The 18,985-nt window shown below is 41.7% G+C and overlaps 1 protein-coding gene across 6 annotated transcripts in view; it reads left to right on the forward strand.

Annotated features, from left to right (window-relative positions):
- The window catches only part of OSBPL10 (oxysterol binding protein like 10), a 137,103-nt gene that overhangs the window by 26,848 nt on the left and 91,270 nt on the right, over positions 1 to 18,985 (forward strand). For 5 of the 6 annotated variants that reach the window (XM_058183617.1, XM_058183616.1, XM_058183615.1 and 2 more), the window contains exons 2-3: positions 16,373 to 16,548; positions 17,092 to 17,171. In XM_058183617.1, coding sequence (XP_058039600.1) covers positions 16,373 to 16,548; positions 17,092 to 17,171 — 256 coding nt within the window. Of the gene's footprint in view, positions 1 to 16,158; positions 16,180 to 16,372; positions 16,549 to 17,091; positions 17,172 to 18,985 lie in introns of those variants that run through there. The other variant, XM_058183619.1, reaches the window with a different exon arrangement.

An 18,985-nucleotide genomic window follows, 5' to 3' on the forward strand; every position in this document is an offset into this window, starting at 1 on the left:
GGCTTGGCTGTTGTTGGTGTGTCTGAGATGGGGGTTGTGGAGATAGGTGGCTGTATTTTCCTTTCAAACCTGCAGTAAAACACATTCAGGTCATCTGCCAGTTGATATCCTTCAGCCTGGGAAGGAGGTTTGCCATAACCAGTGATATTTTTAAGAGTTTTCCACATGTTTGCTGGTTCATTTGTTGAGAACTGATTCTTTAGCTTTTCAGAGTAGCTTCTTTTTGCTGCTCTGATCTCCCTTGTTAATACATTTCTGGCCTGATTGTAAAGCATTTTATCACCTTTTCTTAGGCTTCCTCTTTGGAATGACATAGCTGCTTAAGTTTAGCTGTGAACCAAGGTTTGTTGTTACTGTATATTTGCAAGTTCCTTATAGGTACACATAGGTCTTCACAGAAGCTGTCATATGATGTTACAGTATCTGAGTTCATCCAGGTCTGCAGAGGTATCTTCTAAAATATTCTAATCAGTGTAGTCAAAGCAAGCCTGCAACTTTAATTTTGCCTCCTCAATCCAGGTCTTCATTGATTTAATTGTTGATTTTGTGGTTTTAAGTCTTTGCCTGTAAGCAGGTACAAGGTGAATCATGCAATGATCAGAGTGTCTCACAGCTGCTCAAGGTAAAGACTGATAAGCATCTTTTAGTGTTGTGTAGTAATGGTCTAAAGTATTCTTGCCTCTAGTGGAACTATTGACATGCTGAAAGTATTTTGGTAGTTCTTTCCTTAAGTTTGCTTTGTTTAGAACTCCCAAGATAATGGCCAGTGAATTGGGGTTTTTGGCTTCAGCCTCCATAATTTGGTCAGCTAGAGTTCATAATGCCTTGTTTACACAGACTTGTGGTGGGACATAAACAGCAATTAGAAGAAATGAGGAAAATTCATGAGGCGAATAGTATGGTTTGCAGTTATAATTAATATCTCTAGGCTTTCATCACAGAATTTATATATTCTAGTTAAATCCTGACACCAGCTGTTGTTAATATATAAGCATAAGCCTCCTCCTTTCTTTTTACCAGATGTTTCTGTAATTCTGTCTGATGGTTCAATCTGAAACCCTGGGATATGCAGGCTGCTATCTTCAGTTGATTCATTTAACCAGGTTTCAGAGAAGCATAAGACTGCTGAATTGTGAAAATCAGAATTGTGTCTGTTTAAGATGAGTATTTCATCCATCTTATTAGCAAGTGAACGTACATTGGTTAGGAAAATTGAAGGCAGAGGAGTTTTATTTATCTTACTTCTTAGCTTGATTAGAATCCTCCATTTACCTCTCTTCTTCACTTCCTCGTTTGGTTTTTGGTAATCCATGGCTCCGGGAAATTGCTTCTTCCTGTGTTAGATTCTCCTCTGCGTTTGTAAAGACGGTGTGTGTGTGAGAGATCTGAAAGCTGCTCCTTAATGAAATGTTGCTTAATTTTTAGAATATGGTCTTGTGAGTAAGAAGTCCGTGGTGAGTCGCAGAAAATAATTAAAATAAAGAAACCATTAGAGCATTTCACTGAGGCAGCCTTCAGCGGCGCCATCTTGGAAAAATACCTTAATAAACGTACACACATGCATTCCATGAATAAGTTTTGATTTACTGTGATTTGTAAACTTGCACCAGATGCAGACATAGACTAAAGGTAAACTGGAATAGTTTGGAGCAGTGGTTCCCAAACTACAGATTGCAATTCTTTGGAGGAATCCCAAATGGGGTTGAAAATTTTAAATTTTTTACAGGCAGAGCCATATTTCTTGTCTATGAGAGGAGCTGGAAATTGCACGGTACAGGTGCTGCAAAGCTAGGCCCAAAGGCAGTAGAGCAGGCCTGGGAACAAAGTTAGAAGATTTGGGGGCAGGACTGAGGGTGGCAGGGCAGGAAGATCCAGGAGACAGAAGGAAGCTGTGTATTTGCCAGATGTCTCTCCAAGCTACTACTTTCCTCTGGCCTTTGAGAACATGTGAATCAGTAGTGGGTTTCAATTTTGGTCGCTACTGGTTTGCTCGTGGGTGCGCTCATGCCCACACGCAACGCTCATGCGCAGAAGCTTCTGCGCATGCGCAGAGACGTCCAGGCAGGTGGGCAGAACCTCCCACCACCACCGCCACTACTGGTTTGCCTGATCTGGGGCGAACCCGTAGCAGCCCACCTCTGATGTGAACGTGGCTATTTGAAGATGAATATTTCCTGGATAGGGAAGTATTTTGATACTTATCATGTGAGGGAAAAATCATGTGATTTTTGTATGTGGGTATATGTGGGTATGTTGCCATTTGTTAAAAGTCTGTAGAGATTCTCAGTCTTGCAGGGCATGGTTGTCCCAAAGGTTATTTTTTAGGGGGCAACTGGAAAAATTACCAGCTGTCTGCAGGAATATAAATCCTTTCATTCTCCCAGTCGGGGAAACGGCCGTCAGGACTGGGTTAAATCTCCTCGTTGCTGATTGGACCGAGTCTTTAACTTGTTGCTTATAGTCCCCGCCTTCTCTTTCCTTCCAGCTTTTTCGACTCGGTTTCGCTCGGACCAGGCGATTCAATTCATCCGTTTGTTCTAAAGTTAAATTTTTAACCTTATATTCCTTCAAATAATTATCAATATCCCTATTCAATATATTATCTTTAAGATATAAATTTGTATAATATTCTAAAAAGCTTTTTAATTTTATCCTGTTGATATCTCTCTTACCTTTATATTCTATTTTTCTATAGTACGTTGTTTTTGTCTTTTCCTTAAAGTATATGCTAACCACCTACCAGGTCTATTTGCATTACAAAAGTATTATTTTTGGCATATTGTATATTTGTTGCCACCTGATCAGCCATTATCATATTAAATTGATTCTGTAGTAACTTTATTGCATCTTTAAGTTTTTGATCATGTGGATTATGTATTAATAATTGTTGTTTCTTATAAATTTCCTCTTCTAAATACCTACGCTGTCTTTGTTGCTTATTTCTCTGTCTATTATTAAGATATATTAATACACCTCTCATAAAAGCTTTACTGAGTCCCAAACCATTTCTATCGATGTTTCATTATTCAAATTATAATCAAAAAATTCTTTCATCTGCTTTTTACATTGATTTACATTATCCTGATATCTAAACAAATTTTCATTTAATCTCCAAGTTCTTCTACCCTCTTTTCCATATTGCAATTCCATCCAAACAGGACTATGATCAGACAAACATCTTGGAAATATCTTAGTTTTCTTCACCCTAAAAAGCAAATCATTAGAAATTAAAATAAAATCAATACGTGAGAAGGATTGATGCCTATCAGAGAAAAAGTATAGTCTCTTTCCTCCAAATTCGCAGTCTCCATCCATCTCTTAACTCAAAATCTTCTATCATATCAAAAAAGGATTTAGGCAGCTTTGCATGTGCAGGTATCTTCTTGGAAGAAATTCTCTTGTCCTTTCGTGTATCTATTACTCCATTCCAATCTCCCAATATAATGCACGATTTATAATCCCATAGAATCAACTTATCATATAACATTCTATAAAATTTTCCTTGTTGCTGATTGGGTGCATATATACCAAGCAAGAGAGTCCTTTTTGTTTCTATTGTAAGTTCAATAGCAATATATCTTCCGTGAATATCTGCCTCTATTAACTTGGCTGGTATATCTTTTCTCAAATAAACCACTATGTCATGTTTTTTCTCCAAAGCTGAAGCAACAAAATGTTTACCTAACTTTGAGTTTATTAGGTACTTTTGATCTGATAATTTAATATGCATTTCTTGTAAGCAAATAACATCATTTTTAAATTGTTTCAAATAATGAAATATTTTTCTTCTCTTCTGAGCTGAGTTCAAACCATTGACATTCCAAGTCAAGATTTTATTTGCCATTACTGGGCTGCTGAAACTTTTGAGCAATCAACTGAAGATCGTCCTCCCGTATCTTCGGCCGTGCTCCTCCCACCGCTTCTGTAGCAGAATCCTGAACTTTACTTTGAGTTTGTTGCTCCTTTTCTTTACGCTTAAGGGCTCCCCTCGTCAGTCTTTGTTCTTGTGGTTGTTCCTCTGATGGTAACATCACTGGAATCACCTCAGCTTCCACACCCATTTGAGTCTCTTGAATTCTTTTTTCTATTATTTCTATTTCAAATTTCAGCACTGTAGAAAGAAAATCTTTGGCCTTAAGCACTGTGTCAATACGATATCTCCTTCCTTGATAATACACTGTCAAGCCAAATTGAATCTGGTATTTCTTAAGTTCTTGTGTGAAAAATGTAAAGTCCTTTCTATCCCTTAACATCTTGGGAGGAATCTCTTTCAAAACCTTCAACTCCTGTTCCCCTATTTTCAAGTTTTTCTGAAAAGCAACTTGCAAAATTTGATTCCTCACTGTTCTTTTCAAAAAATAAACCACAATGTCTCTAGGAAGTTTCTTTTGCCTAGCAATCCAAGAATTAACTCTATAAATTTTGTCAATTTGATAAGCAACCTCTTGTGGATCAAGTTCAATAAATTCAGCCAGAGCTTCTGATAAAATTTTTAAATCTTCCCTTTCTCCTCATTCAAACCCCTAATTCTCAGAGCTCCTTCCATCATTCTATACTGCATCACCACCACTTGATCTTCATTTTATCCAATTTGATTTGCATTCCCCCATTCTATTTTCTATTTGTTGATTTGACTGAACAATTTCTTGCACCTCCTCCTCCACCACCTCCAGTCTTTTGCCAAACCTTGAAAAGCCATCAAGATATCTTCTCTTATTTTTTATTATTCTCTTATTTCTTCTCTTATTTTCTCATTATTATCCATAATCTCCTTAAACCTTTCTTCAGACACTTTCCTTGCTCTTTAATCAGATCTTCTAAAGCTGGTTCAGAACCCTTCTGCCCCCAGTCTTAGGTGGTTTAGTAGCCATTTCAGTTTTAAAATTCACAAAATATAAGTCTAGAAACTTCTCTTTCCCTTTAAGTATAGGAGAGCTCAGTTCACTTCATTAAAATCCACACATAACATTTCTTATCTTCTTAGTTGGACAGACTGTTTAAAATTCCATTCGTCACTTCACTCCCGTTCAGGCGCCATCTTTAAGAGTCAATTAGAACAAAGGAAAAAAAATTTCTCTTTTTTAGAAGGTAGAAGTCAGGAAGTCAAAAATACTTGCAATCCAATAATTGTCCGCTGGCACTCATTCCGTCTGCTTAAAGAGATCCATAAAGATAAGACAATTAGCAGAGATGGACACTTTCTTCTTTTCCTGCTTTTGCAGGAGCGCACTGAAGTCGGAGAATGGCAGGAATATTTATGGGACCCATCAACCCTTCGAAGCTCTGCTTAATTAAAACAAAGCCTCTGGGGAGGTCTACCAACATTTCCTGCTGCTCTTATCTTTCCTCTTTCATCCAGAGAAAAAGATTAAAGCCGGCTTTTCCTGGCTTTTACGATGTTCAGTGCGGAGCCCCTTTAATTAGGGCTCAGCGAAGAGGTGGAGCCACCCGGAAGTCCATTTTTACAGTTTTGAGTGTGTTCAGTTCCAGATTGTTCCGGTCGCATCACCAGGCTAGTCGTTCAACCTCCCATCTGTATGTGGATTCTTCATTGTCTCGAATGAGACCGATCACTGTTGTGTCATCTGCGAACTTCAGTAGCTTAACAGATGGATCGTTGGAGATGCAGTCATTGGTATACAGAGAGAAGAGAAGTGGAGAGAGCACACAGCGTTGGGGGGCCCTGTGCTAATTGTACAGGTATCTGATGTGATTCTGCTTAGCTTCACCTGCTGCTTCCTGTTTGTTAGGAAGCTTGTGATCTACTTACAAGTCTTTTCAGGTGCCGCTAGCTGGTTTAGCTTAGTTAGAAGAGTGTCTGGAAGGATGGTGTTGAATGCTGAGCTGAAGTCTACCAAGAGAACTCTTGCCTAGGTCTTTGGAGATTCAAGATGTTGTACGATGTAGTGCAGAGCCATATTAACAGCATCATCTATTGATCTATTTGCTTGGTATGCAAATTGCAAGAGATCTAACAGCGGATCTGTGATGGTTTTCAAGTGGAACAGCACTAGCCTTTCAAAGGTTTTCATGACTACAGATGTTAAAGCAACTGATCTGTAGTCATTCAGTTCGTTGATGATGGGCTTCTTCGGCACTGGGATGATGGTTGAGCGTTTGAAGCAAAAAGGAACATAGCACATCTTTAGTGATTTATTGAACATATGGATGACGATTGGGGCCAATTGGTCAGCACAGACTTTTAAACAAGAAGGAGTTATCTTGTCTGGGCCTGGAGCTTTTCCTGGCTTTTGTCTGTGAAATAGGTCTTGCACTTCCTTTTCTGTGATCACTAGGGGTCGTGTACTCAATGCGATGGGGTCAGTTGTAGGAGGCTTGGCTGTTGTTGGTGTGTCTGAGATGGGGGTTGTGGAGATAGGTGGCTGTAGTTTCCTTTCAAACCTGCAGTAAAACATGTTCAGGTCATCTGCCAGTTGTTGATTTCCTTCAGCTTGGGAAGGAGGTTTGCCATAACCAGTGATATTTTTAAGAGTTTTCCACATGTTTGCTGGTTCATTTGTTGAGAACTGATTCTTTAGCTTTTCAGAGTAGCTTCTTTTTGCTGCTCTGATCTCCCTTGTTAATACATTTCTGGCCTGATTGTAAAGCATTTTATCACCTTTTCTTAGGTTTCCTCTTTGGAATGACATAGCTGCTTAAGTTTAGCTGTGAACCAAGGTTTGTTGTTACTGTATATTTGCAAGTTCCTTATAGGTACACATAGGTCTTCACAGAAGCTGTCATATGATGTTACAGTATCTGAGTTCATCCAGGTCTGCAGAGGTATCTTCTAAAATATTCTAATCAGTGTAGTCAAAGCAAGCCTGCAACTTTAATTTTGCCTCCTCAATCCAGGTCTTCATTGATTTAATTATTGGTTTTGTGGTTTTAAGTCTTTGCCTGTAAGCAGGTACAAGGTGAATCATGCAATGATCAGAGTGTCCTACAGCTGCTCATGGTAAAGACCGATAAGCATCTTTTAGTGTTGTGTAGTAATGGTCTAAAGTATAGTTGCCTCTAATGGGACAATTCACATGCTGAAAGTATTTTGGTAGCTCTTTCCTTAAGTTTGCCTTGTTTAGATCTCCCAAAATAATGGCCAGTGAATGGGGTTTTTGGCTTCAGCCTCCATGATTTGGTCAGCTAGAGTTCGTAATGCCTTGTTTACACATGCTTATGGTGGGACATAAACAGCAATTAGAAGAAATGAGGAAAATTCATGAGGCGAATAGTATGGTTTGCAGTTATAATTAATATCTCTAGGCTTTCATCACAGAATTTGTATATTCTAGTTAAATCCTGACACCAGCTGTTGTTAATATATAAGCATAAGCCTCCTCCTTTCTTTTTACCAGATGTTTCTGTAATTCTGTCTGATGGTTCAATCTGAAACCCTGGGATATGCAGGCTACTATCTTCAGTTGATTCATTTAACCAGGTTTCAGAGAAGCATAGGACTGCTGAATTGTGAAAATCAGAATTGTGTCTGTTTAAGATGAGTATTTCATCCATCTTATTAGCAAGTGAACGTACATTGGTTAGGAAAATTGAAGGCAGAGGAGTTTTATTTATCTTATTTCTTAGCTTGATTAGAATCCCCGCCCATTTACCTCTCCTTCTTCGCTTCCGCCGTTTGGTTTTTTTTGGTAATCCATGGCTCCGGGGAAATTGCTTCTTCCTGTGTTAGATTCTCCTCTGCGTTTGTAAAGACGGGTGTGTGTGTGAGAGAGATCACAGAAAGCTGCTCCTTAATGAAATGTTGCTTAATTTTTAGAATATGGTCTTGTGAGTAAGAAGTCCGTAGTGAGTCGCAGAAAATAATTAAAAATAAAGAAACCATTAGAGAGCATTTCACTGAGGCAGCCTTCAGCGGCGCCATCTTGGAAAAATACCTTAATAAACGTACACACATGCATTCCATGAATAAGTTTTGATTTACTGTGATTTGTAAACTTGCACCAGATGCAGACATAGACTAAAGGTAAACTGGAATAGTTTGGAGCAGTGGTTCCCAAACTACAGATTGCAATTCTTTGGAGGAATCCCAAATGGGGTTGAAAATTTTAAATTTTTTACAGGCAGAGCCATATTTCTTGTCTATGAGAGGAGCTGGAAATTGCACGGTACAGGTGCTGCAAAGCTAGGCCCAAAGGCAGTAGAGCAGGGCCTGGGAACAAAGTTAGAAGATTTGGGGGCAGGACTGAGGGTGGCAGGGCAGGAAGATCCAGGAGACAGAAGGAAGCTGTGTATTTGCCAGATGTCTCTCCAAGCTACTACTTTCCTCTGGCCTTTGAGAACATGTGAATCAGTAGTGGGTTTCAATTTTGGTCGCTACTGGTTTGCTCGTGGGTGCGCTCATGCCCACACGCAACGCTCATGCGCAGAAGCTTCTGCGCATGCGCAGAGACGTCCAGGCAGGTGGGCAGAACCTCCCACCACCACCGCCACTACTGGTTTGCCTGATCTGGGGCGAACCCGTAGCAGCCCACCACTGATGTGAACGTGGCTATTTGAAGATGAATATTTCCTGGATAGGGAAGTATTTTGATACTTATCATGTGAGGGAAAAATCATGTGATTTTTGTATGTGGGTATATGTGGGTATGTTGCCATTTGTTAAAAGTCTGTAGAGATTCTCAGTCTTGCAGGGCATGGTTGTCCCAAAGGTTATTTTTTAGGGGGCAACTGGAAAAATTACCAGCTGTCTGCAGGAATATAAATCCTTTCATTCTCCCAGTCGGGGAAAACGGCCGTCAGGACTGGGTTAAATCTCCTCGTTGCTGATTGGACCGAGTCTTTAACTTGTTGCTTATAGTCCCCGCCTTCTCTTTCCTTCCAGCTTTTTCGACTCGGTTTCGCTCGGACCAGTCGTGTTTGGAATTGCCTCAGGCGTTTTTTCTTAACATTGCTAGAGGTTTCCAGACTTGTTGCTTCTTTTTCTATTTTTCTATTTTTCTATTTTTTCTATTTTTCTATTTTTCTGAATTTTATTTGACTTTTTGTGAGTCCGGTAGAGGAGACTGGCTCCCAAGCCACTGAGGACCGCCGCGGCGGTTTAGCGGCTTGCCGAACAGCTGGGAAGCGCTCACGGGCTAGTTCCCGACGCGCTGAGGCCGCAGCAGCAAACTAAGAGGCATTTATCGGAGAGGCTCACGGGCAGGTCCCCGACGCTCTCTCTATCGGCGGCTCGCTCTTTCTGCTCCCCGCTTCGCTTCAGAGATCGCAGTGTTGGATTGCCTCAGGGAGTCCTGCTAAGCCGCGCCAGAAGCCACGAGGTGAGCGGCCCGCCCCGCCTATCGACAGGCGGTTTTTTTTTTCCGGAGGCTACGGAAACTTGGGAGAACGTAGTCAGTGCCTATCGGGCTAGAGATCGAGCGGCGATACAGAAAGCGCGGCAAAATAATAAATAAATAATAAATAAATAATAATAATAATAAAAAAAAAGAGGTCACTTTAAAATTTGCCGCTTGACTACCAGCGATCAGGATCCAAGCTGGGCATTGTTCGGCAGCCTCCTCAAAGAGCCGGTGATTCAACAGAGAAATTGTGAGTAGGCCGCAGAGGCCGTAAATTGGCGGGAAAGTTGCAAAATGGCGGACGCCAGTATCAATCAGCCAGATTTACCGGTTTCACCTCCACAGTATTTAAGTCAGGAGGATCCTGGGGAGGGTCCATCTTCAGCTCCTCAAGTTTCCCCTCCCAGGGGGCGGAGAGTAGCCAAGACCAAAGCAAAAAAGGGGGTGCGGGCGGAAGAAAGGCGCCACAAGGCTCTTGAAAGGGTCTTTTCCAGGGCCTCCAAGAGGGCCCACAGGTCCCCTTCACCTAAGGATAAGGGGAAACAGATTAGGACAGACATTCCTACCCCCCCAAGCCCAGACCGTATCGCCCAGACCATGCAGGGATCTGGGGCCTGGTCCCCGGATAGGACATCCCCGTTGCCCATTATTCAGGCGGGGACTACCGCATTATTCCGTACCCTGTCGGAGATGGAATTTCAGGATAATCCTAGCTCCATTCCAGGCCAGGCGGTGGTTGTGTCACAAGGGACTGGGGCATCTGCACTACAACCAGAGACTAGTTTTCCCAGATCACCAGTGTTTCAGCTCCCTGACTCCATTGGGTTGATGATCCAACAGGCGGTATGCCAGGAGTTAGCAAAATCCCGAAGTAGGGAGAGGCAGAGTAAGTCTACAAGTTCTGCATCAGCCATGTTCAGGCCTCATAGGGAGGAGTCCTCGGAGGAGGGCAGTCAAGCCTCAATATCTGGAGAGGAAGACACTGGAGAAGCCTTGTCAGAGGACGAAGGCCTTGGGCCAGAACAACCCTCATTTGTGGGACTCTTTAAGCCACATTTGTTTCGTTCCCTTCTGTTTAAAGCATTGGCTACCACGGGGCTGGGTTCAGCTCAGACTCCTTTCACGGATTCCCAGATCTTACCTAGTACTTCAACTAGCCTCTTTGTGGAACCCACGGTGGTGGCAGAAGCCATTCCTGCGCCAAAGATGTTTGTGGACGTGGTCCAGCGGCAGTGGTCTCATCCGGGTTCGGGCCCTCTCCCCAGTGCCACAGACAAAAAGTTCTTTAACTGCGCTCCTGATCTAGAAAACATTCTACAGGTGCCCACAGTGGATTCTCCAGTAGTCGCTCTCACGACGACCTCTCATGTGACGGGTCCCGAGAATGAGGCTCTTCGTCCGGAAGACAAAAGGGCGGACCAATCCCTGGTCAAGTCCCACCAAGCCTCGGCCTGGGCCATCAGATCTTCAATAGCATCTTCATTTTTTAATAGAGCTTCCATTATGTGGCTTAGACAGCTTCAGGGTCGTTTATCATCATCAGACGTGAGAGCTCACCAGGACCTTAACAAGGTTATTGCAGCTTTAGAATTTTCGGCTGATTCGACGCTTAACGCTGCTAGATTTTCAGCCAAAGCTATTGGGTCTACGGTTACATCCCGCCGACTCTTATGGTTGCGCCACTGGAAGGCAGACACCAGAAACAAGTGGCGGCTGGCATCTTCCGCGTACGCAGGTTCGAAGTTGTTCGGAGCCTCTCTGGACCCAATCCTGGTGGAAACTAAAGACAAGAAAAAGGTGTTACCGTCTTTGTCGCGCAGAGGCGAACTGCGACAACAACCTTATTTTCGTCCCTCGGCTGCCTCTTCTTCTTCCTTTCGTAACCAGGAATTCGGAGGATCAGGGTTGCGACGACAAAGATTTTCACCGTACAGAGGAAACTCCCAACGGGCCGACCAGGTTAGAACAGGGTCCAAATTCTCCTCCCGTAAACCATTCCGGGGGGGCCGGGGTAAACCGTTCAACCGTTTCAAATAATCCCTTACCAGATCTACCCATTGGAGGCAGATTAGCTTATTTCTATTCCCAATGGGAGTCTTCCACTTCAGATCGATGGGTCCTAGAGACCATCAGACATGGTCTAGCTTTAGAGTTCCTCTCCACCCCCCCGACGGTTTTCTTGCAGTGCCCTGTTTCTAACCGCTCTTCCAGTGCTTCCCTTGTGGAGTCTGCGGTCAGACATCTTCTAACTATCCGGGCCATCCAACAGGTCCCTATTGATCAGCACAAACAGGGTTTCTATTCTAGACTTTTCGTAGTAAGCAAACCGTCCAGGGGCTGGAGAGCTATTCTTGACCTGAAAGCCCTGAACAAATATATTGTTTACCACCGTTTCAAAATGCACTCGTTACGTTCCATCTTAGAGTGCATACGACAGGGGGATTACATGGCTTCCATTGATTTGACGGAAGCTTATCTGCATATCCCAATTAGAAGAGATCACCGTAAGTTTCTCCGGTTTTGCTTTAAAGGCTCTCATTTTCAATATAGAGCTTTACCCTTTGGGTTGTCTTCGGCCCCCAGGGTTTTCACTAAGGTTATGGCGGTGTTAATGGCCCATATTCGGGGGATTCCTGTCCGGCTTCAGGCCTACCTAGACGATATTCTCATTTTGTCGACCTCTCAGGATAGAGCAAACAGGGATATCTCCTTGACCATAGAGATATTACAATCACACGGGTTCTCGATTAACTGGGAAAAGAGCCATCTGGTCCCTTCCAACTCCATTGTCCACTTGGGGGCACAAATTGATTCACGTAAGTCGATGGTCTTTCTGTCGACAGATCGTCAGACTAGTTTAGCTGAGTTAGCCAGTATCTCTAGGATGTCACGGTCCGTTCCCTTAGACCAACTTTCCAAGCTCCTAGGGAAAATGGTATCGTCATACGATATTATTCCATGGTCTCGCCTCCATAGTCGGCCTCTTCAGTGGTTCCTCTTGCCACATCAAAGGAAACGGCGCAGCTCATCAAGGCTTCGGGTGACTCTTCTACGGGAGGTGCTCGACTCTTTGGCTTGGTGGAATCCACAGGGGGTAGCCAGAGGCTCAGTCTTCAGGGAGCCAACGAGGGTCATCATCACCACCGACGCCAGTCTTTCGGGATGGGGAGCCCATCTCGATCAACACCTAGCACAGGGCAAGTGGTCTCTCTCGGAAATCCGCCACGGCATCAACTTTCTGGAGCTGCGCGCCATCCGTCTGGCTCTTCTAGCTTTTGAGGATCTCATCCGGGACAGAGATGTCCTTGTCCTCACGGACAACGTGACGGCGAAGGCGCATATAAACAGGTGGGGTGGCACTCATTCTCGCAGACTGATGACGGAAACGCTCACCCTCGGTCATTGGACCGAATCCCACCTGCGGTCATTGAAGGCGGAACACATTGCGGGGACAGACAATTGCACGGCGGACTCCCTCAGTCGTCAGACTATCGATCATTCAGAATGGTCATTGTCCCCAGCGAACTTCCACGAGTTATCAACCCGCTTCGGGCTTCCCCTGGTGGACTTATTCTCCTCCCAGAACAACAATCAGGTCCCTCGGTTCTTTTCAAGGTTCTGTTCATGGGGGGCGGAGTCAGTGGACGCCCTCTGCAGCAGGTGGCCCCCGGGCCTCCTATATGCCTTTCCACCAATTCCGCTGATCCCAAGAGTGATAAGGAAGCTCCTCGCAGAGAAGGCAGAATTGATATTGGTCGCCCCCTACTGGCCCAGGAGACCCTGGTTTGCAGACCTGATGACTCTTTCAATCCAAGACCCGTGGAGGATCCCGGACAGCCAAGTGTGTCTTCACCAGGGACCAGTACTACACCCCGACCCACAATGGCTTTGTCTAGCCGTGTGGAGATTGAGCGGGGCATCTTAACTAAGGCGAAGGTTCCAAGTCAAGTCATTCCAACCATGCTGGCCTCGCGCCGTGACTCTACGAAGAGAATTTACGAGGCCACGTGGCGCACCTTTGATGAGTGGTGCTCGTCCCAGGGGATAGTAGCATCTACGGCTTCCGTCTTGAACATCCTGGCTTTTCTACAGCGAGGTCTCGACTCCGGGCTGGCGACCAATACACTCAAAAGGCAAGTGGCGGCTCTTTCCTCAGTGTTGAGATGTGGTTCACTTATTTCCCTTTCAAAAGAGCCTCACATTCAACAGTTCCTCCGGGGTGCTGCTAATATCAACCCTCCGGTGGTCCACCGTTTTCCATCCTGGCGATTGAACGCAGTACTCAATGCTCTGACCAAGACACCATTTGAACCACTTAAGGACTCGTCTCTTCGGTTTATGTCGCTCAAGGTCGCTTTTCTTATAGCCATTACCTCGGCCCGCAGGATATCAGAACTGTCAGCCCTGTCTGTCCGTCAGGACCTCTGCAAGTTCTTCAATAATAGAGTGGTGTTACGATTAGACTCTACATTTCTTCCTAAGGTTAACAGTCAATTCCATAGGGCTCAAGAAATAGTTTTGCCGGATTTCTGTCCCAATCCCAGGCACCACTTAGAGAAAGTTTGGCACACTCTAGACGTACGGAGGGCATTGAAAATCTACATTGATTGAACAGCGACGTTCCGCAAGACTGAGGCCCTCTTTGTGTCGTTCCAACCGCTGTCTCTGGGTCAGAAGGTGACCAAATCGGTTCTGGCAAGGTGGATCAGGGCGACAATTGCCACAGCATATGAGAATCTGTCTCTCCCGGTGCCGCGCAATATTACGGCACACTCGACCAGGAGCGCAGCTTCTTCGGCCGCTTGGGGTGCCCAGGCATCAATTGACGAGATCTGCAGAGCAGCGACGTGGTCCACTCCGTCTTCGTTCATTCGACACTACCGAGTGGATTCCTATGCATCGGCCAACGCTGCGTTTGGCAGACGAGTCTTGCAGACGGTTCTCTCTCAACAACAATGACAAGCCGCCATCATCCCTCCCGGTAGGACATTGAGCTTGGGTATGTCCCAGTCCTGACGGCCGTTTTCCCCGACTGGGAGAAGGGAGCATTGTCTTACCTGAATGTCCCTTCTTAGAGAAGGGAAAACGGCCGTCAGCCCCACCCAAGGCGACTGTCTAAGCGGGTTTAGGGGCGGGAGGGCACTAATTCTTTCTCATTTCAGTATTACACGACGGCCTACACTTAGATCCTCGCCGAAAAAGCTGGAAGGAAAGAGAAGGCGGGGACTATAAGCAACAAGTTAAAGACTCGGTCCAATCAGCAACGAGGAGATTTAACCCAGTCCTGACGGCCGTTTTCCCCTCTCTAAGAAGGGACGTTCAGGTAAGACAACGCTCCCTTCTCCATTATCCTATCAGAGCTGAAAAGCTTCTTGGATGAGAAGCAAAATGTCTTCAAAGAAAAGAAAGTCCAATTATTTCCTGAAAAATCACCTTTGGGTTACCATTTGTTGGTCTCTGGAACCCTCAGCAACTTAAGAGGAAAACATTGGGACTTGATTAGTCCTTAGGAAAGACATCAAATTGAGAATTAATCAAAATATTTAATTTCTGCTATATCTTTTGAGTAGCAATAAGTGGTATAATGCTTATACTTGAAGAAAAATGCAATTGTATAATCCTAATTTGCTGTTTAGAAAAGTGGCAGTTTTTCAATTTGATTAACTCATCCTGATACTCACATTTAATTTTTTAAATAATGGATACAATTATCATTTCCAGTTTTGCTGTGCCAGGATCTGCTCTTACAGCTTGTATTTGTTGAATAAGGCATAAGGTAAAATGCTGATTTTTTTTCATAATAAAGCTGTGTTGCTAAGGTCACATTTCAATATACCTCATGTTTGATTCATTGAATTTATTTTCAAGAAAATGTGTAAAAATGAGGAGACTATAAAAAGAGGAACCAAAATCTTTTCCCACTTGAAATTGTATTTAATATTTTGGTTTTGAAACAGTAGTGAAGTGAAAATTTAAAAAGAGCACATACTAAAACAGGTTGCACTTGGCCTTCATAAAAATCCAGGCAAGTTCATTATAACCAGCTAATTTCAGTGGAAACTAACTACAACCAGTGCAAGCTATTATTTGTTTGAATTGGAATTCTGAGAGATTAAAATGTTTGAAACAATAGGTAAGCTCATTTGTGATAATGAAATTTTCATTAAGTTTGTGCGGTAGATTTCATCAGCACAAAAATGACTGATTTGGCTGAAGTTGCCAGTTAACTTTTAGTTCCTGAAAATTTGACTCTATCAAAAAGTTTTGTAAACTCAGTGTAATACAAGTAGTCCTCAAATTATGACCACAACTGAGCCCAAAATTTATGTTGCTAAGTGAAACATTTGTTAAATGACTTTGCTCCATTTTATGACTTTTCTTGCCATAGTTGTTAGGTGAATCATTGCATTTGTTAAATTAATAACATGGTTATTAAGTGAATCTGGCTTCCCCATTGACTTTGCTTATCAGAAGGTTGCAAAAGCTGATCACATGACCCCAGGACACTGCAACCGTCATAAATATGAACTAGTTGCCAAACATTTGAATTTTGATCATGTGACCATGAGGATGTTGCAATAGCCATAAGTGTGAAAAACAGTCATAAGTCACTTCTTTCAGTGCAAACCGCACTTTTAACGGTCAGTAAATGAACTATTGTAAGTCGAAGACTACCTGTATATGTGACACCTTTGAGTTTTCAGTGCAATGGTTTAGAGTTTTAATTTATTTTCTGTTTGAATAGTCTTGTGCCCCTTTAATTTCAAGAGATAGAGATTACCATCTATCAATTGTATAGTACTTTAATCTTAAAACAGTATCTTGTATTTTAGATATTAAATCTTTCCAGTGAGTAACCTCAAGATGACTTCTCCCTTTCTAGGTATTTCAAGAATATTTTATTTTTCAGTTTTAAATTTCTTACTGAACAATGGTAAATATTAATTTGTCAACAATATATATGAAATATCTACATTTATTAAATGTATTGGTTTTAGCTTTTTATTTTTCTGAATTTCAAAATAAATTCTCCATAGAAAAGTAACTTATGTATCTTTATTTTCTTTAATTAACAGGTATTTTATATTGGATTTTGAGACTGGAATTCTACAGTACTTTGTAAATGAGCAGAGTAAAAACCAGAAGCCTCGAGGAATCTTATCTTTAGCTGGGGCTATAGTTTCTCTCAGTGATGAAGCTCCAAACATGTTGGTGGTATATTCTGCTAATGGAGAAATGTACAAACTGAGAGGTAGAGTATTCTTTAGGGTGTAGTTCCCTTAATGATCTTCCAACTATGTTAATTGTGATAAACTCTTTTGCTAAAATTAAAGTAAGGCTCTGCATTTCTCCTGTTAACATTCAAATGCAAATTAATATAATGGTATGAGATTTATATTTGTATTTGTATTGTAAAAATTGTTTAGAATTAAAACTTTCAAGGCTGAAAAACTTATTGAAAGTCTATTGATTTAATTAAATTAGTCAACTACAAGAAAAATATCTTATAGAATTCCCTGAATTGTACATTTCATATTGTGGGGCATGTTTGCTTACAGGAAGATAGACTTCTTGATTTATCAATATGTATTTAAATTGTAAGTAAATATTTTGATATATTGGGTTAATTTATGTACCTCATATTTAAAAGCAAGATAGACAAATCAATTTTCACTCATCATAATACCTTCATTTTAACACACGCATTTGAGAACATGGGGCATTTTCAAAGCAACAAATTGCTTTTAATATGTTACGTTATGTTACAGATTATTTCATGTGTGTTTATTTCTAGCTGGTGATACAAAGGAGAGACAGTACTGGGTGACTCAACTTCGATCTTGTGCCAAATACCACACAGAAAATAATTTGAAGGTAAAAATTACTGGATAAGAAAGTTGCATGATGTTAGGGCAAGTAACCCGATTAAATGGTTAAATTTGCAGGGCTTCAATATTAATGTTTCACTTCCACAGAATAACAATGCCATAAAGAGATAACTACCAAGTTTTAATATCAGTATTTCCCCATTGCATGCCTGTATATTGTAGTCTCTTGCAATCCCTGTAACATTGTAGACGTAATTATACATATAATTAATTATATATATTCTATTCTATTCTATTCTATTCTATTCTATTCTATTCATAACCTATATATAGGTCATCCAGTAAAAATGATTTTTATGGGTTAATTATATCTGAAGATCAAAGACATATTTGATATCCTTTAAACCACAAAAGTACTGATATATGAAATAAGATATTCCAATTTTTAAAAAAATTCTTGTTATCAACATTAATTTTACACTTCCTCTTCAGTTGTTTATATAACTGAGCTTGAGATTTTTTTCAAGTGAAATCTTTTCAAGTGTGTGAAGTAGTTTAAAAGTTTCAGAGCCTGCAATATATCAGATCCAAACTGAGAAATCAACAAATATTTCAACTGCAATGAGTCTGAAGACTTTTTTGGCAACCTAAATTTTCTTTGCAATTATTCAAAATTTTTAAAAACTCTACAGATCTGAAACTTTTTTCTTTTTCTGTTCAGGTATCCCCAAACCCCTCATCCATTTTTCACTGCCTTTTTAAAATTAGGATTTCCAAAATAATGAATTTCTTTTGAAACTGGGGTCAAGCTATCACCATCCCAGAATTTTCTTTGTAGGCCTGGTTGCCTTTGAAGCAAGTAAAGTAACTGAATGTTGGCTAAAATTAGAACAAATATTTCAAAGCAATCAAATGATTGCATTGTTGAAATTCTGTTGCTCTTTGCTAATAAGAATTAGGGGATAATGATCATCCAGAGCTCTTCTGCCCTCCAATTTCTCATGGGAAGTCATCAATAAAAACTCATTAACTGTGCTATCATGCCATATTTTAATTTGTGTTTATAAAAAATATTTTTTGTTTCTATTTAATAGAACTTTTTGTGACACATGCAGGTTCACAATAACTCTTCAGAATGAGGCGGGGTGAAATCTAAAAAAAATTCCTACTGGTTCTGTGCACATGGCTTAATTGGTGGCCATGGCTTGGTGGTCAAAAAACTGGGTAGGCGTGGCCACTAACAATAAATAATAAAAATAATAAACAAAGTATACAAAACAATAAGAGATACCAAAAACCAGCTTTCACACTTTACACACACACAACACAACACAACACAACTAACTAACACACAATGTAAAAGCAGCTGCACTTCACAGAAAATGGCCCCTGCAACATGCAGGAACCACACACAGCCACAAAAAGCTCAAAAACCAATTTTCACACTTTACACACACACAACACTACACAACACAACACAACAGACTCACACACAAAATGCCACATATAGCTTTGTGAGATTTTGTGTGTTTGTGTAGTTAGAGTGAAACACTACAGAAACACACCAAAGCTCAGAAAGCTGCACAAATATTTTATTTTATTTATATTTTTTAGATCAGGGGTCTCCAATCTTAGTAACTTTAAGGTTTGTGGACTTCAATTCCCAGAGTTCCTCAGCCAGCAAAGCAGGGAGACTGAGTTGTTCACTGAGGAAATGGATTGCAGGCAGGCAATCTCCCCAGCCGGTGCAGCAGGATACCATGGTCGATGGTAAAAGCCGCTGAGAGGTCTAATAGGACCAGGGCAGAGGAATAACCCCTATCCCTGGCCCTCCAGAGATCATCCACCAATGCGACCAAA

The sequence above is a fragment of the Ahaetulla prasina genome, chromosome 4 (genome assembly GCF_028640845.1).
Source record: "Ahaetulla prasina isolate Xishuangbanna chromosome 4, ASM2864084v1, whole genome shotgun sequence".
NCBI classification, from domain to species: Eukaryota; Metazoa; Chordata; class Lepidosauria; order Squamata; family Colubridae; genus Ahaetulla; species Ahaetulla prasina.